This window comes from Hemicordylus capensis, chromosome 1, assembly GCF_027244095.1.
Source record: "Hemicordylus capensis ecotype Gifberg chromosome 1, rHemCap1.1.pri, whole genome shotgun sequence".
In the NCBI taxonomy this organism is placed as follows: Eukaryota; Metazoa; Chordata; class Lepidosauria; order Squamata; family Cordylidae; genus Hemicordylus; species Hemicordylus capensis.
Genome location: NC_069657.1, coordinates 310159915 through 310185270, shown reverse-complemented (window position 1 = coordinate 310185270; position 25356 = coordinate 310159915). Strand labels below are relative to the sequence as shown.

At 45.4% G+C, this 25356-nt stretch overlaps 1 protein-coding gene across 5 annotated transcripts in view; it reads left to right on the top strand.

The window, feature by feature from the left end:
* PHIP (pleckstrin homology domain interacting protein) overlaps positions 1 to 25356 on the top strand; it is a 207055-nt gene that overhangs the window by 81225 nt on the left and 100474 nt on the right. For all 5 annotated transcript variants that reach the window (XM_053287002.1, XM_053286999.1, XM_053287000.1 and 2 more), the window contains 6 exons: positions 4135 to 4356; positions 6160 to 6260; positions 7195 to 7265; positions 20561 to 20661; positions 20752 to 20792; positions 22938 to 23036. In XM_053287002.1, the coding sequence (XP_053142977.1) occupies positions 4135 to 4356; positions 6160 to 6260; positions 7195 to 7265; positions 20561 to 20661; positions 20752 to 20792; positions 22938 to 23036 (635 nt within the window). The remainder of the gene's footprint in view (positions 1 to 4134; positions 4357 to 6159; positions 6261 to 7194; positions 7266 to 20560; positions 20662 to 20751; positions 20793 to 22937; positions 23037 to 25356) is intronic.

Sequence of the window (25356 nt, the reverse complement as noted above, 5' to 3'; positions counted from 1 at the left end):
CCCTAGATGAGGAGTTCAAAGCTCTTCTAAAGGACGTGATAGAGAAGGTAACAAATTCCTGACTACCTGGTTTTTATTCTCTTTATTTTGCAGTCCCCAAACCTGACAGCAGCCTTCGTCCTATTTTCAGTCACAGAGATCTCAACAAATACATTACCTACAGGTGTTCACACATACTATCCATCCATTCAGCCCCAACATTGAAGATTCCTCAGGTTTGATATAGGCAGAGAGAATGATCAGTTCAAAGCACTTTCCTTCGACTTAACATCAGCCCCCTGGGTCTTCACAAAATGTATGGTGGGCCACTGTGTGAAACAGGACACTGGACTAGGTGGGCCTTGGGCCTGATCCAGCAGGGCTGTTCTTATGGCTTCGGTGGTAGAGTATATTCAACAATACAGGGTTCAGATATTCCTATTTTTGGATGACTGGATGCTGGCCGCAAACACCCCATGCTAAGTGCTGGATGCCCTTCACTGTGGAGACTCTGGACACTTTGGGCCTACAAATCACCAATGATAAATCACACCTAACTCCTACGGGCAAATCCAATTCATCGGCTTTGTCTTTGATACTTGCCTGGCCCGGGTATTTCTTCTGAAAGCTCAGCACAGCAAAATGGTCTCACTCGCGTAGCAGATATATCAGCAGGAGACATTGCAGGTGAAGACTATTCAGCGTCTTCACATGGCCACAACCACCTATGTACTACCCCATGCACAGCTGATTAAACTTAACTTAAACCAAAGTGCAAGGTAGAGGTAATCTCTATCTGGTATGGAGCCCTCCCCTGACCAATGTGTAGGTCTGGTTACCCTTTCCTACCACTATTCTACTTTTTGTCTCAGAAAGATTCCCCCAGCTAATTGCCTCTTCCATCCTGGTTAACGCTCAGAGCTTGAATCTGAGTCTTGATCTTGTAGCTTCTTCTTGTCTGGCTTCCCAGCTTTCTGGACACACAACTTCACACCTCCACAGAAAGGGTGATGCTTGAAGGCTTTCATATATTTCTTCACTGCATCTCTGACCTGCTTGCTTCTTCGACGTGGTCTTTGCCTTTTACAACTACAGGCTTGGCACATGCGTAAAGACCACATGGGACCCTACCAAGCTCTATCCTTGAAATTTGACGGGAACCCCCTCCCCCAGTGCTATAAGCAGCTATGCCTCTCTCATTCCCTCAGTCTTTTATCATCCGCAGAACAGTTAACTTAGTTAGACCTACTGAGCTCTTTAGAGAACTGAGAAGTAACTAGAAACTTTGTTTGCTCCTGTTGTTTCTTAGTTATCCCTGTTTCCCCTTTTAATATCTATCTATATCTATAACTCTCTGAGACGTACCTATTGCTAATCCCATGCATGACAGCTCTCACAAGAGTTTGTAAGCAGCTGCTGAATAGCAGCTGTGGATGGGCGGACCACAGCGAGGACGGGTGGGAGGGGGAAAAGAAACTACTGCCCAGGTGAATGGCCAAGCAGGAGGCAGAGAGGGCGGCACAGCCTCCTTCTCTGGGGCCACCTCCTTGCCAATTGGCAGGCCCAGAGAGGCTTCATTTGGCCCCAGTGCGGTGGGGGGGCAGTGAAAGTGGTGGCGGGGGGAAGTGAAGGAGAGAAAGCAGCGGGGGGGGGAGAGTGGCGGGCGGCCAGGAAAAAAAAAAATTGGAGGGAGGAAAGAGGAGGTGGGAGGGCTGAGAGTGAGGGGCTGAGAATGAGGGAGAAGTACAGGTACAGATGCTCTGTGTCCAAGCCACCTAGTTTAATATATTAACATAAAGAATAAAATAAAACCACTTAAAATATTAGCAATAAACTCACTTAAAAACCATTTAAACATTATTAAAAGTCAGGCTGAAAAGATGGATCTTTAGGGATCTCTTGAAGGTTTCCAAGGTTGATCAGCTTCTCTGATAGATATCCATTTGGTCACTATTGTCCAGTCAAATTTTGGTAATTTCAATCCTTCGTATGCATCTTTCTGTGAGGACTCTTTCCTCTCATCCTTCTCAGTTTTTGCATCTATCTATCTATCATATTTCTATACTGCCTGATATGTACATCTCTAGGCGGTGCAGAGCACATGCAAAGTCACGTGCAAAAGCACAGGCTGGACAGTAAGATTGTTTGCTGTGGGGTTGGGCCAAGTCAGAGAAGCAAGTTAAGACAGAGAGACAATATAGGAAAGGAAGTAGGGTATAAAGAAATATTACAACAAATTAAAAGTTTTAAGGAAACCTAGGCAACTTGTGATGCAGGAGACTGCTGCAATTGTAAATGTGAAACATTTATGTAACCTGTAGGATTATTTAGTTAGATAAAATAACAGCATGCATGTGTCTGGGATTTACTACTTAGCACTCCTAATGTCCTGCTGCTGTATTTGCAACTTGGCCTAGGTAATGAGTACACACACACACACACACACACACACACACACACACACACACTTTCCTAAATATATACCCTTCTAGATGCTCTAAATGTTCTCTTTAGTTGTAAATTAATATGTTTTAGTGAACAAATTTGCACTATTTCTTGACAAATATATCTAGTATCCGTTAGGAAATTTGATTTAAATTGGGGTTTTCTCTTGGTAATTTAAATCACTTTCAACAAAAAATAACTTGGTAAACACAAAAACGAATTTCATACAAGGAATCTTTTCTTGAATTGGTCACTGAGAGAAGGAGTTTGCTGTTCTCTTAAGTGACCAGTACAGATGTTGAACTTGATTTTATACATTCCCTTCTTAAGAGGGGATCTGTGAATCTGCTGTTGAAGTTCATGTTATAGTACTTGCTTTCCAAGGAAACTAATAATAGGAGGTAATCTGTACTGCTTTCAGGTTACTGGTGCAGTCACTCATAGATTGAGAACATAATACAAGTAATAACAAATCACTGTCAGAGGACCCATTACCATATTGTGCACTTTAAATCCACCTATGCAGAAATGTTGACATTAAGTGTAAATGTCTTTAGCAAAAGCCTTTGCTAAAAATTGTTGCCATCATATTATTGTGTTTGCACTTAAAGTTATATTGTTGTTATATGTATCTTCTATATAATTAATTCTCTTGGCCGGCCATCCCATGCGTTGAGATGTGTGGTTTGCGGTGGAACTCTCGCGACATGCTGAGGGAATGAGTTCCTGGCATTGGGTGGGAGGACTTTGGAGGATGGCGGCTGTGCCTGGTGGCAGTGGGGAGGCAGCGGTGGCAGTGATGGAGGCGGCCCACCTGGCTGCGGTGGGGGGGCAGCGGTGGCGGTAATGGAGGCAGCCCGGCTCGGCTACAGTGAGGAAGCGGTGGCAGGCCCGGCCGCGGTGAGGAGGAGGAGGAGGCAGCCCTGCCACCAGGAAGAGGAAGAGGGTGACTGAGAAGGTGTGGGGGAAGGGGGAACCTCCAGCCCCAACGAGCACATAGATGTTCTTTGCGGGGTCAGCTAGTATCTTTATATTTAATCCTCGTAGATGTGCCCATCCTGAGGCGCAGAGAGTGCATCCCGGCACTCAGTTGATTGGCTGAGCCGCGGAGATGCCGGATTGGCTGGGCACCACTCGCGACTTGAGAGCGGTGGGCTGTTTGGGGAAGCAAGGTGGCTGGCAGCTTAGGGAAGCGTGAGGCTGGCAGTGGTCTGCTTGGGGAAGTGGGCGGGCGGCTGCTGATGGAGGCCGAGAAGCAAGACTGGGGCAGGAGCTGGCTGGAGGGAGGGCAGGAAGAGAGACTGGGGAAGGAGGTGGGGGAGGGAGGGCAGGAAGAGAGACTGGGGAAGAAGGCGGGGAGGGAGTGTAGAAGAAACAACCAACCAATCAAATTCTCCCAACAAAACCCCTAAAAGTGAGTAAACTACCTCACAGATGCTGTGTGCGAGTTCAGCTAGTTTCTATTATTGCAAGCCACCTGTGGTACAATCGTATGCATGTTTAATCAGAAGCAGGTCCCTCTGTTCAATGATACTAATGCAGGTAAATGCATATAAGATTGCAGTATTGGATTCTTTGCATTAGCCGAAGTGCCTTCTGCTTGGGCAAAGGGCTCATTTAATCCACATCAGTTTGTGTATGGCATAGGGTAGCAAAAGTCTAAGTGCTGTTAATTTTAATTAATATTTGTGCTGGTTGATCTATTTTTAGGGTTCTGATGATTGTCTTGTGAAAATCTGGGCAACAGATGATGGAAGACTGCTTGCTACTTTAAGAGGACATGCAGCTGAAATATCTGACATGGCCGTTAATTATGAGAATACCATGATTGCTGCAGGAAGCTGTGACAAGATGATCAGAGTTTGGTGTCTCCGAACATGTGCTCCTCTGGCTGTCTTGCAAGGCCACAGTGCATCCATAACATCACTACAGGTAATTTTCTTCCTTCGATAGGATGTTCTAGCAGCAATAACAATATTAAAAATAAACATAAACTTTATTTGTTAGTCACCCCGTAAATGTTTTCTCTAATTGTTTTCTTCTGTGTGCAGAATGAGTTTTGTTCTGGGTGGCAGTATCAAGGCAGTGTGCGCACACATGCATTCATAGTGGAACCTTCCTGATTAAACCTGAGCGGGATCTAAAACAAACTGAGTGGATATCAAAAAATGTGTGCGCACACACACATGCGCATGCATTAGAGGGAACACTGCACCCCCATAACAAATTGTTATCTGGGCAGCTCACAACACATTAAAACGACGAGTAAAAACACATACAACACATGAAATCACAACACACACAAAAATACAATACAATCCCCTGCTAGCTGAACAAAGGGGCACCTTTTAAAAGTGGTGATTCTCTTTATTTAGCAGGGGGAGAGCAACTGGCCCCATCGATCCCCAGCAGAGCATCTGTCCAGTGGCTGTTGCTGGTGTCTATCTTATATTGCTTTTTTAGATTTTGAACCCTTTGGGGACAAAGAGCCATTTTATTCATTTATATCTTTGTAAACTGCTTAGGGGACTTTGGTTGAAAAGCAGTATATAAATATTCATCATATACAAAATATAGCAAGGAAACAGTATTGCAAAAGATTATGGAAAATGGATTATGTGATGACATTTTGAAAAGTATCTATCTATCTATTGAAAGGTACATACTGTTACATGCAGTCCCATAGAAGTCTAGGGTATCTGACAAATACACGGCAAGGTCTTTGATAATTTTAAGTGTTTCGGCATACTTAGATATTTATTTATTTAACACATTTGTATACCACCCACTACAAAATTCTCTTAAGTGGTTTACAGCAATAAAACCAAGAAATTTTAACTAAACATCCATAAAAACTACCAAATCGCTAAAAAGCTTGGCTGAAGATATGTATCTTTAGATGATTTCTAAAAGCTAACAGGGATGGAGCAGCTCTAATCTCAGCAGGACGTGTGTTCCACAGCTCTGAGGCAACTACAGAGAAGGCTCTCCTTTGAATTGTCACCAGATGTGCTGGTGGCACCCTCAGACGAACCTCCCCTGAAGATCTTAGTGGGCGGCGGGGTTCTTAACAAAGAAGGTGTTCTCTTAAATACATATCAAGTGTTTTAGCCCTAGACAAAAGCATGTACAGGAAGACCTCATTATCCATGTGGGTTCCATTCCCGCAGGTTACCATGGGTAACGAAACCGTGGATAATGAGGCATTGAGTCTATGGGATCGCGGGGTTTAGGTTCCCAGACCTCAGAAATATCACCCCAAAATTTTTCAAAAGTGAAAATGGGCCAAATAAAGCACTCTCCTGTGCTCAATGGGACTTCAGGAGTCCAATGATGCACTCCCTGAAAATCAGCAGAAAATTGTGGATTTTCTTCTTCTTCAAACGAGCCTCAAAATGGTGGCTGGAAATTATCTCCAAGGTCATTTCTGCCCACCTCTGACCTGCGGATACCCAAATCCCTTATTTTCCCGTTTTTCTCCGCGTATGCCGAGGTCGGCTGTCCATTACCCAACCGCGGATATATGAAACCACAGATGGTGAGTCTGTAAATGGTGAGATATGCCTCTGTATGTTCTTTGTGACAGGATTCTTATGTTTTTTGTGTGCGGTTGACTTAAGTAACTTTATAGAAATGATAATTATGATAGAAATTTCATTTTATACTGAGTTATTTGGATCACTTGTTTTCACTGCTAGGTAAAACTAGAAGAATTAAAATAATTTTGTTTTTCAGTTTTCCCCACTGTGCAGTGGCTCAAAGCGATTCCTGTCTTCGACTGGGGCAGATGGCACAATATGCTTTTGGTTGTGGGATGCCGGCACCCTTAAAATAAAGTTAGTTACTATCTTGCATAATGTTAAGTGCGTATGTTATGAAAAATTAAAGGGAGCTCAGAAAGGTGGCAGTTGTTTTTGAGTAGTGTTTAGAAACTAGGTTTTTGGGGTTTTTTTGCTATAGTTTCTAATTTACATTGGTTTGTGTGTAGTAGAAAATAGGTGGCAGTGGATGTAGTAACTCCCTAACTCTAGGAAAGTTTGAAGAATTTTATCCTGTTAATACTTTGGAAATGCTTTAGGATCATTTACATGCATTCTTCTTTTTCTGCTTTAGATAAAGTTAGTTGCCTTCTACTATGTTAAAAGCTAACTAGTTAAACATTTAACTGTTTGTTTCACTGGTAAGCCATCTCAGTAAACATTTAAACAGCCTGGTTTGATTGCTATATCTTCTTCCACACTATCAAAATGTGACAGCAATGACAGTGTAAGGGAGCTAATAGAAGCTAGCACTCCATACATTTTAAACATGAACGATAGAGACACTTTCAGCTGTGGGCAGGTTTTTTCCTAACTGGGGTGGTGGTGGGTGGTAGTTTTTATTCCGAGTTGACCGCATTAATGATTAAATGAATAAAGGATAATAAAGCAGTTTAAATGTTTAATACTGTATATTAAAAGATATTTACATCCCTACCATTTGCTCATAAAGAAACTCTTTGGATCTAAGCCAATATCTAGCTTTTTCTATGTAATTGAGATTTTTGGTACATGAATTATATTTAAAAAGTTAGCGTATTGTGTCCACTTTTCAAAACTGAATGAATAATCCTTTCTTAATTCTGCTTTAATGTATTTTGGCTTGTGTAAGTAGTAAGCATGACTGAATAGCAGCATGCTCCTTCCTGTTTAGTGTAATCCCTTATTTTTGAGGTACTGACTAGTTCGTTTGCTTTCATGCATTTAATTGCTTTTTTTTTTTTAACCTTAGTCCAAGGCCAACAAAGTTTACAGAACGTCCAAGACCTGGAGTCCAAATGATCTGCTCTTCTTTTAGTGCTGGTAAAGTCTCCCCTCCCCTTTTTAAATATTAGTTAGCATTGTTGTAATAGAATGAAAAATCAGTATTTATAACTGAATGTTTTGCTTGATTTGCTAATATATTAATCTACATGGACATTCTAGGCAATTGAGTTGCATCTGATAAACAGATAATTTGTTGTAGGGAGATGTCTTAAGGAGAGCAGTGGTAATCAAAGGATTGCAATTTCACATTAAGCAGCAGCATTCTTAACAGTTGCTTAGATAGTGAACCTATATTCTCTGTTGTTCTGAAAACTTAATTTCTAAAATATGCAGAATCACGTGCTTAGGAGTTGCAGGTGGCCCTTGCTACCCGCAGATCTCTGTAGGGACCCAAGGGCCCTCACAACTGTGTCTTCTGTGCCTACGCAGGAGGACCTCAGCGGAATCTTTAGCTCCATTTAAGTGCTCCAACCCTTTAAGGCGTAGTGATATTGGAGCCTTCAAGGGAGCCTATAGAACCGGCTGTAGAGCACCTCCATCTTCAGTTCCTTCTTGTCCACTGCTCACATTTCCCCGAGAATGATCTGCTCCTGTTTTCCCTCATTCTTGTAAGAGATTGAAATCATCATATATCTATTTTGTCTTTCTGGCTGACTACGGACTGTTCTTGACTATTCTTTCTGTATTTTTTTTACTGATTTCTAACCCGGCTTTTCTGACCTCGGGACTGTTTCTCGGCTTTGATTTAGTTGTTCCCTTTTGGCTTAGGCATTTTACTTCTGAATTTTTGGCTGACTCTGGACTGTTTTGGGGATTTGGCTATGTCCGCTGCTAAAGGTTTTAAGTGCTGTGCTCCTTGTAAGGGCACTATGCCTTCCTCTGATGGGCATTCTGATTGCCTCATATGCTTGGGTGACTCGCATAGCACCAGTGCTTGTAAAGTGTGTCTATCTTTTTAAAAGAAAACCTGCCTAAGTTAGGAACTTTGCCTCAAAGCATCTTTGTATGAAATATCCTTTGCCCAGGATATTTGCCAAAAACCTCATCCCCACTGAAAACTTCGGCAACTGGTCTATTGGTGCCATCGGCATCGACTTTGGCACCATCGACCTCTGACTTGACTGCCTTTAAAAGACCTTAAGAAAGAGGACGGGAGTGATTGCATAAACGTAAGCACGATCACCATCATTCCGTGTTGGGGGAGTGCCACAAGAAAAAGGAAAAACATACTCCGTTTGCAACCTTGACCGCAGTGGCATCAATGCTGGCTATGTTTCACTTGATGCTAGGCTTGGTGCTGAGAGGCTCAACTCAGTCCTCAGAGAAGAATCCATTGCCATCATTGGTTCAGCCTGGTGTCTCGCACTTGCCTCTTCCCTCATCTTCTAAGACTACTGCTCCGACATTGTCGGCACCGGGACTTTCCACTTTTTCTGCATTGATATCGATTGGCTCCAGCTCTACGTCCTGTCCTTCGACATAGTCTCTGTCTTCTTCACATATGGGCTATGTGCCTGTGCAGAGACCACGTCAGAATCTAACAAGCTCGATTTCTCCTGCTTTGGGCGGGAACCCCTCCCCCAGCCGCTATATGCGGCTGCACCACTCATCATCTTCTCAGTCTTTCTTTGTCAGTGCTTCAGCGAACATTGTGGTGTCTTTCAGCTTTCAGCAACTTGTTCACTCTGGTAGTCTGGTTGTTTTTCTCCTGTTTCTTCTGCTGTCTCTAGTTGTCCTTTGTTTTTCTCTTTGCGCAGTTGCGTTTCTTTCACTTTTGCGTTTTTCTTTTAACGGTCTTTCCGTCGAACTCCGGTCCCACCTGCGACGGAGCGTGGTGGCCTGCTGGCCCTCAATGTGTATGCCAGGTACGAAGAACTTTTAAAAGTGTATCAGCTGCAGATTGAAGCTTCCCTCCCCCGATACGCATGTGGAGTGCCTCTTGTGTTTGGGGGAGTCCCACATTGTTGAGACCTGCCTGCATTGCCAGAAGTTTACTAAGCAGGCTTGCAGGAATAGGGCTTCTTACTTGCGTGCTGCCCTGTGGGATTTGGCTCTCGGTTCTTTGGAAGCCTTAAAAGTTAATCAGTCTCTGAAAACGGTTGCCTCGATGTCGGCAGACCATACCATGGAGGACCAGGTCCTGGTATTGAGATCATCGCCCTCGGACACTTGACCTTGGGCAGCGTCAAGTGATAGGGCGCGGTCAGAGGAGCTCCCCTCTTATCAGCTTCAGGCAGCTTCTGCGACACCTTCCCCCCCCTCCCGAATTCATCAGGGGTAAAGACAAAGAAGAATAAGTCTAAGACTCAGGAGCACTCTCCAGTGGATCAAGATCAAACTCAAGCCACTAAGCGGACGGGATTGATGGACTCCAAGGGATCGCCAGTCCTGACCTCTAAGAAGGCCAAGATGGTGTCGCTCCGCTCAGTGCAAAAACTCTCAGTATCGACGCATCCTGCTTCACCTGTGCCGTCAGGGGGTTTGGACTCAGTTGCAGCAAGGGAACCCGACTGCGCTTCAGCTGAGGAAGAAGCCTACGCTCCACCTGAGTTTGATCCCAACGCTTTGTGGATTCCTAGACGTAGGTCACTCCCACGTCGATACCAAGAAGAGCGATCCTCGACTTATCGGCAGGATCTGTCTTGGGATTATCGGGATAGTTATCACACCATGGAGTATCGTTCCCCTCTTTTGGAATTGGAGCGTGTCTACAGCTCCTGCTGTCAGGAACCTGGTTCCTATGATTGCTACGGGGTGGACGGCAGCTCAGACTACGTTCAATCCTGTTATGGGTCTTGCCATCCGGAAGGCCTTGAGTATTGGCAGCCTTTGGTACCGAGGACTGGCCAGATGTCCCCCACACATATAGAGGGGCGACTGTGTTCCCGCTCTCTGCGTCGTTCGCCTCGGGACTGGGAGGATTGTGCTGGAGAGTTCATGTCCGTATCAAAGCTGTACCAAGAGACAGTTCCAGATTGGCGGTCGCTGCCAGAACCTTCGGTCCCAGAGCTGGTCCACCTGACTGATATGCCCAGTTCCCCATCAAGCTTGTCCCCTGTGCCTCAGGACCAGTCGGTCCCAGAGGACCCTACGTCGGACAGCGATGATAGTTCGCAGGAATTGGAGGCTGTCTCACTGGGTTTGTCCCCGCTTGATCTCCACTTGGATTCAAAGCCAGTTTCTCTGTCAGAGGACCTGAAAATTTATACTGCCTATGTGACCCTTATGGCAGCGGCTCTGGGGGTGAATATTGGTACCCTTCAAGAAGGGGAGCTGAACCCCCTGTTCAGCCTGATTGATTCGGAGGTCAGGGTGCCTGCTGCCTTGCCCTTCAACCTGGCCTTGTTGAAAGTGGTGAAAGCCCACTGGAAGAAGCCTAATATGCTCTCTCAGCTGAATAGCACCTGGAGAACTTCTACAGGGTGCAATTCTAGGAGGATACAGCCTTTTTGAAAAGTCACCCTATCCCGAACTCTGTCGCCATAGATACCTCTTTAGAGGTCCAGGGGTCATAGCCAGTTGACCCTAGGTGATAAAGAAGGCAAGAAATTGGACTCCTTTGGGAGAACACTTTATTCTGCTGCAGCCTTGCACTTGTGTGTGGCCAACTGTCAGGCATATAATGCTAGATATAACCACTTCTTGTGGGAGAAAGTGGGTCTTTTCCTGGATCTCCTTCCTCAGGATAAGTGGGATCCTGCAAAGTCATTTCTGAAGGAGGCCATGCAAGTCTGCAAGCAGGAACTGTATTCTTGCCATCACTCCATGGAGTGTGCTGCTAAAGTGATGGCCACGTCTGTGGCACTTCGACACCACGTTTGGCTTAGGTCATCTGGCCTTCACTATGAGGCTCGTGCCAGGGTGGAGGACTTGCCCTTTGAGGGCTCTAGCCTGTTCTCGGAACAAAAAGATGACACGTTTCAGAAAGTGTAAAAGTTGCAGAACACCACACGATCCATGTCCTATAGCTCTCTATTGCCAAAGCTACAGAGAGCTTCCAAATGGTCTGACACAGAGAGCACCAGCTCATCACCAGTCGCCTTCCAAACGGTCCTTTCGGAGCAACAAGTTCCCCCTCAGACACAAATTGGGGGGACAACACAATAAGCTGGCCTTTCAGAAACCTCACCCTAGCGTTCCACCAAAGGAACTATGGCTTGGGACACCTTGTAACCCGCCTGTGTCGGTTTACGGCGAGTTGGGACAAGGTGACTACGCACCAGTGGGTCCCTAAAGTAGTACATTTGGGCTACGCCCTGGAGTTCTGCGGTCCGCAACCCGTATCTGGGACGGTGGTGACCCCTTGTACCCCAGAGTTGGACCAGGAGGTCACCTCTCTCCTAGAGAAGGACACCATCGAGGTTGTGTCAAATCCAGACAGTCCTGGGTTCTACTCCAGGTATTTCCTGGTGCCAAAGCCGGACGGCGGTGAGCGCCCTGCCTTAGACCTCAGGGCTTTGAGCAGGCATCTGGTCTACAAAAGATTCTGGATGCTATCAGTGCCTACCATCATGACCGTCTTGGACAGGGACATCTGGATGGTCTCACTGGATTTAAAACACATACTATCATGTGTCCATAAGGCCTCAACTTAGTAGCTTCCTGTGGTTCCAGATAGGAGGGATCTCCTATCAATTCAAGGCATTCCCATTTGGTTTCACTATTGCTCCTCGCGTTTTCACGAAGTGCCTGGTCCTGGTGGTGGCGTTCCTACAAGAACATGGCCCGCAAGTACTGCTGTACTTCGGCGATTGGCTGGTCATGGCGAGTACAGAACAGGCGGCCTTGGAGGCCCTCGAGATCATGATTGATATTCTCCAGGAGTTGGGGTTCCAGATAAACTTCAAAAAGTCTCAGATGGAACCTACTTGGCATATTCAGTTCATTGGACTGATATCCGACACGACCTTAGAAAAGGTCTTTCTCCCAGAGGCCCGTATCAAGACTCTTTAGAGATTGGCAGTAGTCTTCGCCGGAGCCCTGCATACCTTGCGCTCCGTACAACGCCTGTTGGGCCACATGGCATCCAGCACTTAGGTTCTAATGATGGCGAAGGCCTACCTCAATCACCAGGGTGGCACTTCCTCAAGGAGCCTTATGTCTCTGGCCATGGATCTGTGGCATTGGTGCCTGGACAGTGGGGTGCCACCCCAGGCGGTGCATATCCAAGGTGTCCTAAATGTTCAGGCAGATGCCCTGAGCAGGTCAACCATGGTCTCCCACGAGTGGATGCTGCATCAGGGTGTTTTGAGGGACATCTCAAGAGCCAGCATAATGTAGTGGTTAGAGTGCTGGACTAGGACTGGGGAGACCTGAGTTCAAATCCCCATTCAGCCATGAAACTAGCTGGGTGAATCTGGGCCAGTCACTTCTCTCTCAGCCTAACCTACTTCACAGGGTCGTTGTGAAAGAGAAACTCAAGCATGTAGTACACCACTCTGGGCTCCTTGGAGGAAGAGCGGGATATAAATGTTGTAGTAGTAGTACTATTAGTAGTAGTAGTAGTAATTTATTATTATTATTATTATTATTATTATTATTATTATTATTATTATTATTATTGAAATTGAAAGGCTGTGGCAGAAAAAGACCAAAATAATCCCAGTGGTAATTGGCGCCCTGGGTGCAGTTCCAAAAGACCTTGAAGAACACCACAACACCATAGGGGCCACAGAAATCACCATCAGCCAATTACAAAAAGCAGCTTTACTGGGAACAGCCTATATTTTGCGATGATATTTATAATAACCAACAGTACTGATGATAAAATTCTGGCATCCCAGGTCCTTGGGAAGGACTCGATGTCTGGATAAAACAAACCAGTCAATAACACCTGTCTGACTGTGTAAACAAGAGATAATAATAATAATCTTAGTGGATTAGGGAGTTCCAAGTCTGGACCTGTTTGCTTCCCAGGAAACTGCACAATGTCCCTTTTACTGCTCCACAGGGGGAGTAGGCGAGGGCTTTGCAGGAGATGCCTTTGTCCGGTCCTGGGCAGGACCTCTCCTGTACGTGTTCTCTCTGTTCCCACTTCTTCCCAGAAACCTGCGCAAGCTGCGAGTGGATCGAGCCAAGGCTATCCTGATCGCCTTGTGGTGGCTCAGGAGGCCTTGGTTTCCGGCTCTGACGAACCTAGCGGTGGCTTCGACATGTCTACCTGTCCGGCCGGACCTGTTGTCTCAGGAACAGGGGCAGGTGCTACACCCAGATGTTTAGTACCTCCACTTGACTGCGTGGTGGGTCCTCCTGACTTCCCCTTGAGACTGCGAGAGGTGTTGGTGGCTGCTAGGAAGCCGTCTGCATGGAAGTCTTATAATCACAAGTGGACTCGCTTTGTGTCCTTTGCCACCCTGCATGAGTTTGATGCCTGTAATCTGTCTGTACAGGACATTTGTAATTATCTGTTGTCCCTTAAGGATTCTGGGTTGCAAATTGCCTCCCTTAAGGTATATTTGACTGCCATTGTTGCCTGTTCTCCCTCTGATCGGATTTCATGGTTCAAAGATCTGGTGGTTAAAAGTTTCGTGAAAGGTCTTCAACACTTGTTTCCAGTTGATCCGGTCATGTCACCGGCCTGGGATCTGTCCATGGTTCTGGCTGGTCTGCTAAGGCCACCCTTTGAGCCTTTGACTTCTATTGACCATCATCTCCTGACTTGGAAGGCTGCTTTTTTGGTGGCCATTACCTCCGCCAGGAGGGTTAGTGAGTTGCGGGCCTTGCGGGCTGACCAACTGTACCTGCAGTTCCATAAGGACAAGATAGTACTCAGGACGTATGTCAAGTTCCTGCCTAAGGAAGTGTCCATGTTTCACTGCTCATCCTCACTCACTTTGCCCATGTTCTTTCTGGATGCGTAGAGGCAGTTGCCCCATTTGGATGTACGTAGGGCTCTGTCTTTTTAGGTGCAGAGATCTGCTGAGTGGAGGAAGTCCCCTTCTTTGTTTGTTTTGTACAATGGGCTGCGGAAAGGGCTTCAGGTCTCGGCCCAATCCATGTCCCGGGGGATAGTCTCCACTATTGAATAGTTTTTACTATTGAGACCATGTCGAAGAACTACAGGTTACTCACCTGTAACATTGATTCTTCTAGTGGTCATCTGTACTTCTACACACCCTTCTGTCCTCCCTGCTTGGGTCGCTGAAGCTTGACTCTGTGACTGAGGGGATGAGGAGTGGCGCAGCCACATATAGCAGAAGAAATCAAGCTTGTTAGATTCTGATGTGGTCTCTGTGCAGGCGCATAGCCCATATGTGTAGACGTACAGATGACTACTCGAAGAACCAACATTATAGGTGAGTAACCTGTAACCTGATCTTTGGTGCCATTTCACTTGGCGTCGGCCCTGTTGACGTCAGCTCCTTTGCATTTGGTGCTGAGGCTTTCATCTTTGAGAGTTTTGCTGTCGACGCCCAGAATTTTTTCGTCGCTGTTGGTGCCAATAGCCACTACAGCTGCTCTTGAACTTTCACCTATTTTTTCATTGCCACCATTGCCCATTGTTGTTTCACAAACTTCAACATCTGCCCAGTCACCTTCCCATCACTCTCCGGATCATCCAGAAATGCCGCCTTTAGATTCCCCAGCGTTGCAAACCCTACTGCGTCAAGAGCTGGAATGCCTTGTTGGATCTGCAAATTCTACTCCATCAGGTTCTACTTATAAAGGTTTCACCCTGTCACAGGGACTTGATACTGATGAACCAGAGTCACCTATGCTAATTCCTTAGATGCTGACAGGTGGTCTCTTCTCTTTGAAACCAAAGTGCCCTTCAGCTTTGCCCTGGAGGGAAAGATTCCACTTCTTTGCCTCCCATGTTCCTATCGACCCCCTCGACTATAATAGTTCTCCAGGGGGCCTTTGACTCACCACGTCTCAGAGCTAGAGAATGCCTTCGCTCCTGTTCCCTGTATAATTCACCTGCCTTATCTTATGATTTTCAGGAATACAGGTTCTGGAAATCTATGATTCTCAGGTGGGATATAACAGACCTCTTGAATGTGCAACTGACTGACCCCTTGATGAAGCCGACTATACCAGCTGCACGATGATGATGATGATGATGATGATGATGATGATGATGATGATATTACGATTTCTATACCGCCCTTCCAAAAAAGGCTCAGGGCAGTTTACACAGAGAAATAATAAATAAATAAGATGGAACTCTGTCCCCAAAGGGCTCACAATCTAAAAGAAACATAAGATAGACACCAGCAACAGTCACTGGAGGTACTGTGCTGGGGGTGGATAGGGCCAGGGATTGTTTTCAAAGGACACTGACAAAATGATGGAGAAGCTTAAGAAGTTGTGCTATACTGCTAAGACCTTTGTGCAGTCCCGGCCGTCTTATCAGAGATATTGTCCTGCTTTCAAACAGAGTTACTAGCCCCAGCCTTCTCAAGATAGAGGTGGTTACCATCGACCTTCCCTTTTGGTTTTAGAACCCATTTGGTTCTAACCCCTGCTAACTGGGCAAAGAGGCACCTTTTACTGTGGTGATTCTCTTTATTTAGCAGGGGGATAGTAACTGGCCCTATCCACCCCCAGCACAGTACTTCCAGTGATTGTTGCAGGTGTCTATCTTATGTTTCATTTTAGAGTGTGAGCCCTTTGGGGACAGGGAGCCATCTTATTTATTTGTTATTTCTCTTTGTAAACTGCCCTGAGCTATTTTTGGAAGGGCAGTGTAGAAATTGAAGAAATAATAATAATAATAATAATAATAATAATAATAATAATAATAATAATAATAATAATAATAATATAATAACAGGCACCTCTTCCATCAGCGACAGAAGGGCTAACAAAAGTCCAAGTCTCAGGAACAACCCAAGCAGTCTTTTTAATATTTCGGACCTGGAAGTGTGTCTCCCTATTCCTTCACCTGGCACCCATCTTGCCCCCTTCCTTCCTGGCTTTGTGACATCAGATTCCTGGTTGTTGTGCATAGTGGCCAGAGATTGTGATGTTGAATTTGACTCTCTACCTGCCCATGTGGGCATAAAATACACCCACACAACTCCTACCCTTGAAGAAGAAATTTCTTCACTTCTCCAAAAGGATGCCATAGAACCAGTTCTAACTTCCTTGAGACACACTGGTTTCTACTCCAGATACTTCCAGGTCCCCGAGCATGATGGTGGGCTCCACCGCATCTTAGACTTGCAAGAACTGAACAAGTTTCTCCAAACATCCAAATTTCTCATGATTTCTCTACAGTTGACTTTACCAGTGCTGTGGGAGGAGTGGTTTTCATCTTTAGATCTGAAGGATGCTTATTTCCACATCTCTGTAAGACCTTGACATCGCCGCTTCTTGCGCTTATGCCTGAACACTAAAGTCTACCAATACAAAGTGCTCCCATTCTGCGTTTTCACTAAGTGCATGGCAGCTGTCATTGCCTATTTTCGCATCCAGGGCATTTCTGTTTTTCTCTAACTGAATGAAAGACTGGCTTTTTACAGCAAAGTAAAAGTCTACTCTGCTGTTAAACCATGCTGCTGTTCAACTTCTCTCCCACTCCTGGCAGATCTGGGGCTCAGTGTCAATCTGAAGAAATCAGTCCTGACCCCCTAGGGTGCCATCTAGTACATTGCAGCAATTCTGGTTGCCGACGAGAAGTGTGCATTCTTACCTGTAGAATGCATTCAGGTAATCTCTTCCATGGTGGTTGCTTTCCAGGCAGCTCCGTGACAACTGGCTCATTCAATTCAACGTTTTGCTGGGCCTTATGGACTCGTGCACCACAACTGCGGTGAACGCACTCTTGAGGAAGTGGAGACTACAACTCTGACTGCTGTTTGTCTTTCGGCCTAACCTAGACTGTCAAAACAAGTGGTTAATCATACTGAAGAATGTTTTGTGAGACCTGCTCTGGTGGTCCCTGCTTGATCCCCTTGTGCAAGGTGTCCCCTTTCAGGAATTGAACCTTATGATATCCGTCACTACTGATGCTTCCATGCAGGGTTGGGGTGCTTGCTGTGGTTCCCTTTGGGCAAGGGGCCTTTGGAATTCCCAGCAATAGGAGCTCCATATTAACCTTTTGGAGATCTTGGCAGGCTTCCTTGCTTTCAAGGCATCCTGCCCGTCCTCCAGGGCCAGCTGGTTCAGGTATCACTACGGCTATCACCTACTTGAACCATAAGGGGGGCACTGTATCTAAGTCCCTGAATAACCTAGCATTACAGTTGTGGGAATGGTGCTTGAAATCTGACATCCTCCCTATGGGAGGACACACATCATACACATGAAGGGGGGAAATAACATCTTGGCGGACTCTCTGAGCCGAAATATTTCCTTTTCTATCCTCCATGAGTGGGAGTTAAATGACTCTGTGCTGTCACATGTGTTTGATTCCTGGGGTGTCTCTGCTGTTGTTTGCCACTGCACAAAATGCAAAGTGTTCTCTGTTCTGTTCTAGGGTGGGCATCGGCCCAAACTCCCTAGAGGATGCCTTCCAGCTGCAGTGGAAGGACAGGCTGCAGTAGAAGGACAGTATGTACCATATATATTCAAGTATAAGCTGAATTTTTCAGCACCCAAAATGTGCTGAAAAAATCAGCCTCGGCTTATACTTGAGTCATCTATCTGCCCGTGCTAAAATGTCCCCCTGTAATTTATTTTGATTATTGAAACTCACCAGTAGCTGCTGCATTTCCCACCCTAGGCTTATACTCGAGTCAATCAGTTTTTTGGTTTCTTAGGTAAAATTAGGTACCTCGGCTTATATTCGGATCGGCTTATACTCGAGTATATAACGGTAAGCATTTCCCCTCTTTCCGCTATGTCCAGTGTGGTGGGGAAGATACTACAAGAACATATGCAGTGTGTCCTGGTCTGGTCTGCCCCTAGTGGCCCAGGCAACCCTGGTTCCTGGCTCTTTGCAAGGACTCTTACATTCGCCTCCCACCTCAACGGGATCTTCTCATGAGGAATGGGGGTCTAATCCTACACCATGCCCTTCCAACACTCTTGCTGACAGTGTAGAGGCTGAACTTTTATAGATCCTAATAAATGAGAGAAAGGCACCAACAAGATGGGATGTGCAAATGGAAGCGTTTCATGTCCTATGCATCCACTGGTTCCAGGCCTCAATCTGCCAAATACTCCTTTACCTCACCTCTCTCAAGCGTTTCGGTCTCTCAGACTCCTCCCTTAAAGTTCACCTCACTGCCATCTCGGCTCGCCACCCCGGCTGGGATGGCAAGTCGGTTTTTGTCCACCATGACTCTAAATGTTTCTTGAAATGGGTGAACAATTTGTACCCCCGGATGTAGGCAATGGTTGAGCCTTGGAGCCTCTCCCTTGTGCTGCCCACACTCATGGAGGCCCCCTTTGAACCGCTGTTATGATTGACCATGAAGCTTCTGTGCCTAAAGCCAGCCTTCCTTGTGGCAATCATGTCTCTGAGACATGCAAGTGAACTCTCTGCTCTAAGGGCTGATTCACCATATACTAAATTTTACCCGGATAAGGTGATTCTGTGTCCGGATCTTGCCTTTCTTCCTAAAATCGTGTTGGACTTTCATATCAACCAGGACATTGTGCTGCCCACGTTTTTCTGTAATCCATCTACGCCTCTTGAACGTTCTATGCACGCCCTGGATGTCCGCAGATGTCTTTTTTATTTCCTGGATTGCAGAAAGGCATTCAGGCATTCTAACAAACTATTCATCTCCCATGCAGGAGCTAGTAAAGGATTTGCCATTTTTAGACAAAGATTGTCCGACTGGCTGGTGCCACTGATCTTTTTCTGTTATAAGAAGCAAGGTGTTCAGCCGCTCACCAAGATCAAGGCAAATTCCAGTAGGGTCCATGGCTACCTCGGCTGCCCACATGTATCATACATCATGCCCTTCATTCATCAGTATGAAGGATATTTGCAGGGTTGCCACTTGGTCCTCGGACCCTTTGTCCGTCACTATGCCATAGACTTGTGTTTTGCTTCAGAGGCCAATTTTGGTCAGGCTGACTTGAAGAAAGTACTGTAACTGCTAGCACTCAACTCCTTTTTACGGGAGTTAGTCACTCACTCAGTTGTGAGGGACCGTGGATCCCTACAGAGATAAACAGGTTGCTTACCTGTAACTTATGATTTCTGTGGGGATCCATGGTCACTCACAACACCCGCCCAGCTGTCTCCTCTGCTAGCTTATTTTTGACATGAACCGTTTACCTACCTGTGTTGCTGTGATGGTTTGCTGTCTTCCTCTGTCTCTGGATGTTGTCAGTCTCTCTCTCAGTGGCCGATTCAAGAACCAAAGAGGGAGGCGCTTGTAGCACAGAATTCAAGACTTGAGGCAGGCAAAGTCTCCTTTTCCCTCCAACTTTAAAACAAGATATAGATTCCCCTTCCAATAAAGTCTGAGTCAGCTCTGTAGAGCTGTCTGAAGGAACAAGCGAGGGGCCAGAAAGGATCTGAGGTGATGGGAGAGGTATGAAAAATGAAGATGTACTTTCTTGGGAATGGCAAGCAGAAAATGCTGCTGGCCCACCCAGTGAACTCTGGCTGCTTAAGTGGAACTGTGCCAGTGTATATTTCAACCCAGGTCTTTTGACCATAATAAATTGACTGACTGACTGACTGAGGCGCTCCACAGCTGGTTCTATAGGCTACCTTGACGGCTCCAATTTCACTATGCCTTAAAGGGCCTAAACGGAGCTAAAGATTCTTCCGAGGTCCTCCTGTGCAGGCGCAGAAGACCCCATTGCGAGTTACCATGGCTCCCCACAAAGATCATAAGTTACAGGTAAGCAAGCAGGGTTTTTTTTGTTTTGTTTTTTGCATATCCGTGGTTTGGTCACAGGGACCCCGTGTTTGAGTGGTTCTTGAGTGGCTGGAAATGACTTCTGATATCATTTCCTGTTGCCATTTTGTGGCTCTTTTCTGCAAAAACAAACACACACAAACAAAAAGCCCACATTCTAAAAAGGAACCAAAAAAGGAGGATTTGGAAGTTTGGGGAGCAAGCCTGAAAAAGCCCCACTTTTTCGTGTGATTTTCAGCATATTTCAGTGTGCTTAGGAGCCTAACCCCCCCATTCCCATAGGGTTAAGGTTTCTATATCCGCAGTTTCGTTATCTGTGGAAATTGGCAGGAACAGAACCCCCACGAATGAGAGCCACCTGTATCTAAAAATTGTCCCTAAAAATAATCTAGAATCCTAATATAGAGTTTGAAAGTAAAATACATTGTTTTAGTGTTAACATCTTTTAGTCATGGTATATTTCTCAAAGTAAGCATTGGAATAGGAATGGGAATGAAAATGTAAGTTTATGTAAACAAGCTTTGCTAAACTGTGATGACACTTTGTTTTTGTTTTTATTAGGTGGAATGTTTCTGGCCACTGGAAGTACAGATCACATCATTAGGGTTTATTTCTTTGGATCAGGTCAGCCAGAGAAGATATCAGAGTTGGAGTTTCATACTGTAAATACCTCCTCAAAATTGCTTAGCTATTTGTTTGAAAACCATTGATATTTTTTAGTCATGTTGTTAATTTTTATCTTGTTTACACAGGACAAGGTAGACAGCATTCAGTTCTCTTACACTAGTAATCGGTAAGTAAGCATATGTACCATTTATGTGTAGCAGCCGCCCCCCCCCACTAAGCTTACAAAAGGTGTACAGTTATATTTTTACTACCCAACATACTTTATCAGGAGTTTTGATGGTGAATTTCAACTTCATAGGCTAAAAATATGGAATATACATACATTAAATCTGCTCATCAAATGGCTTTGCCAAATGAAGCCTCATTTAATATGCTACAGGAATTTTCTTTGAAGGGTTTGACTATGTTTCAGTCATAGACACATTGGGCAATATCTAGGCTTAGGCTTGTGCAAATAGAAGACTCTTACACAGGGGATGGGGAGCAATTTTCACAGATTCTCCATCTCTTCTCAGCCCCCTGTATCCCTTGATAATATATGCCTGAGGGTTGGGGACCCCTGTGGACATAGTTTGGGTGCCACATGGTAAGAGTAATCTTTGAAAAGTGTCCCCTCTGGTGCAAGTGGAACATCTTCCATTTGCACAAGTTTCTAGTGTGGATACTGCCTGTTTGATATGAGCAGCATCTAGTTCTGGCTTATGAAAGTGAATAGAGCTTTGTCTGAGAGGAAAACTTAGCATCTCTATGTATTTCTTAAACCATTCCTGAGCTACAAAGGAGCAACATTGTTAGAGTATGATAGCTGCTAGCAAATGAAGCTTTTATAGTGAACTTAAACGAACATTTCCCACTATTCATTGTTGTGTTATATGTTTTTTCCCCTGCACTGAGATTTAATTTCCATGTAGGGAAAAACGTGTATTATATATGAAGTACTAGTGACTGTTAAGCCCGTTACATTAACGGGCGCTAGAAGAGTTGTGAACAGGGGAGCCGGCTGCGTGCCTGCGCCGGCTCAGTCCTCTCTCTGACTAGCTGGAGAGAGGACGTCCCTAATAGGAGCGGTTACGCTGGGGGCTGTAGCAGCGGCGGAGGGCTCTTAAGCCCCCCCCCCCCCGCCGAGAATCAAGGGCGGCCCCCTGCTTAGAGGCCGTGGGTGCGGCCTCCCTCAGCGGTGCCGCGGACGCTGCATAATCGAGCGGCCGCTCCCGGGGGCTGTAGTGGCGGCGGAGGGCTCTTAAGCCCTGCCGCCGGGGATCCATGGCGGCGAGCGGCCTCCCCACCACCAGAGTGGCTGCTCCGGGCGGCGCCACAGACGCGGCCCAATCCAAGCGGCTGCTCTTGGGGGCTGTAGCGGCGGCGGCGGGCTCTTAAGCCCTGCCGCCGGGGATCTGAGCGACCTCCTCACCAGCGGAGCGGCGCGTGCGCCACACATGCGCAGAACACCTGCAAGAGACACGGACGCAGGTACCTTAGGGTTTTATTATATAGGATGGTATGAGCTGGTCTAGCAGCTGTTGTAGTTGAAGCAGAAAAACTATGCATGCTACATCTTGTGTAAAAGTGTACGTAGTTACATACTTGGAATTTAGTATCTGCATGAAAAATGTATGAAAAACTTGCATAGACGTGCCACTGCACAACCCTTATTTTAACTAAAGTACCATATTGATTTAAGAGATTATCTCTTCTGAACCAAAGAAAAACTGCTTGCATGTGTTTCTGTACCTCATGTGTTTCCCCCCACTCAATTTCCAAAGTCTGCCATCACAACCTTATTCCTTGCTGCTGGACCCATCTTGTTCCTTGCCCCCTGCTTATTTCCGTCTTCCAGCAGCTTTAACAAGCAACCTTTCCCCTTCTGCTGCTTCTACATTTGCAGTTTCCCCTCCTTCACACTTGTCCCGTTAACTGACAATCTGGAACAAAGCTACTGTTTTTCAGGATGCTGTGGCAGTCAACTCAGTTTCCTTTATGATTTTGTATAAAGGATCTTCATGCTGGTGCATGAATGGAGAATTAATAAGCAACTATGAGGATTGCATGGTATCCATCAAACTGTAAACTGAAACTTTGGAATTGGATGTATAATTACGTCTACTCTATTTCATAGCGCTTTGTGTATGGAATACAGATAATCATCTTAAATTGGTAACCCAGAGTTAAAGAAATGATAAATAGATTGGAACAGTTAAAAGTATAGCTTGATTGCAATTAATGATCTCTGGTGTAATCTGTAGTGCACACTTTACAGGAAGCCATTACTCTTGTGAAAGACATTGAAAAGTATTTTTCCCTCTTTTGATAGATTTGTCAGTGGTAGTCGTGATGGCACAGCACGCATCTGGATGTTCAAGAGAAGGGAATGGAAAAGTATTTTGTTAGATATGGCTACTCGTCCTTCAGGGTAAGCCATTTTTCTGTGATTGAGCCCATGGTGATGGCAACTGTGAACTTCTCTGTAACAATTGAACTTCCTCAGAGCCATTCAGAAAACCAGATTTTTAAAAGCGTCACTGAAGAGGCGAGATGTCAGGCTCTCTTAAAAATTCATTAGGGAGGGAGATTAAATTCATCTAGGAGGACATTCCAAAGATGAGGGGCTACCTCTGGAAAGTCTCTGACCCTACTCCCTGTCAAACAGAGCTGAACAGGGCCTGTGAGGAGGAATGAAGGGCTCTGATAGACTCATATGTGCGGATGCAAGCCAACAGAAGCCAAGTCGCATGGCTTTGAAGATCAAAATCAGCACTTTGAATCTAGCCCAGAAAGCAAAAAAGCAGTCAGTGAAACTACCCAGTATAGGCATAACACTTGTGTAGCATTTAGCACCAGACAGAAATCCTTGTGACAGAATTCTGAACCAGCTGAAAATTCTGATCAATCTTCAAAGGCAGCCCAAGATAAAGGACATTAGTTACTTGCCTCATGATTCTGGATATGTTTTCAGTTTGTGTATTCTGAAGATATGGACCAGATCCTGGAGGGGTAAGATCTACCTTTGCTCATTCTGGCTGGTTTAATTTGCCTGTGTGGAATTGACCTAATGGGTGTGAGAAGTAGTGGTTGCCTCTCTTAGGGATGTGTCTAAAACACACTGATCAGAGATCCAACTAGTTTTAAGGAGGCCGTGTTTCGGTCATTGCTTTTAAAAAAAAAAAAAAAGCCTTCCTTAAAATCCACTGTTTTGGTGACCTTCTGGCCGGTCTCAAATATTCCACTTCTGAGCAAGGTGCTTGAATGCTTAGTGACTTCTCAACTCCAGGCTTTATTGGATGGGACTTTATTGGTGTGCCTTTAGGCCTGATTTTGGGATTGCTTTAGTTGCCCTGGTGGATATCTTGGGGGAAATACATCCCTGTTCTAATCAATGATCCCTCTAATTTTTTTCATCTTTGTGTGGAATGAGTTTTGTTCTGGGTGGCAGTATCAAGGAAGTGTGTGCACACCTGCATTCAGAGTGGGGCCTTCCTGATTCAACCTGAGCGATATCTAAAATTAACTGAGTGGACATCAGAAAACTTGTGAGCTTGTGCACACTTTAGAAGGAACAGTGGTTCTACTAGACCTCTCAGCGACTTTTGATACCATCAATCATGGCATCTGCCTGAGCTGTACCTCTGTGATGGGGATAGGGGCTTGTTTTGCAGGGCTTCTTGTTCTTCCTGGAGGGGTGATTTCAGAAGATGGTGCTGGAGGATTCCTGCTTGAAGCCTTGGCCATTGGCCTAAGGTGTTCTGTAGGGTTCAGTTTTGCTCCCATGCTTTTAAACGTCTACATAGAAACCACTGGGGGAAATTATCTGGGTTTTGAAGCTGGGTCTTATCAATATGTGGATGACATATTACTCTAATGCTGTCTTTTCCAGCATAAACCTAGGAAGCTATAGACATCCTGAACCAGTGACTGAATGGACTGGATGAGGGCAAACAGACTGAAACGTTAGATAAAGCACAGGTGCCCCTTGTCAGTAAAACCAGCAGTAGGGAATAGGGTTTCAGTGCAGCTGGGCAGGGTGGCAGCACATGCCCCTTGAAGTTTTAGATCTAGTTTGAGGGGTGCTTCTAGAGCTGATTCTAAGCCTACCACTTCACTTGCTTTTCTACAGGATCCTCCCATTGAGATTTGTTGGCTTTACTTATGAGGATTTTCCTGGTCATTAAAGGACAATATCCTGGCCCTCCCACCCAGGCAGTGTTCTCTCTAATTTTTTTTAAAATCTGTGTGCAGAATGAGGTTTGTTCTAGGTGGCAGTATTAGGGTAGCGTGTGCACATGTGCATTCAGAGTGGGGGCCTTCCTGATTCAACCTGAGCAGGAACTAAATTTAACTGAGCAGACATCAAAAAACATGTGAGCGCATGCACACGCCTTAAACGGAACATTTCACCCAGGTTCAGGTTGGCACTTTCTGTATAAGAGGAGGTTTTTACTAATAAATCATTAGAACTTTAATTATTAGAATTCATAAATTATTAGAACCACCTGTTCTGCCCTCCTTCTTTGTTGAAGGCAGTTTATGGAATTCAGAGTTCAGTTACATTGCATAGTTGAGTTTATTATTCTACATGAACCTGTTGTCAATTCACACTGAAGGGTGTTTGCGCCTGTACAGAGCACATCTCAGAAACATCCAGAGCTTTACCCTAGTATTTGATCTTTTTTGGCAGAAGCCAATGTTCAGAAGGCACACTCTAAGACGCCCGTTGGAAAAAGAGAGCTTTAAGA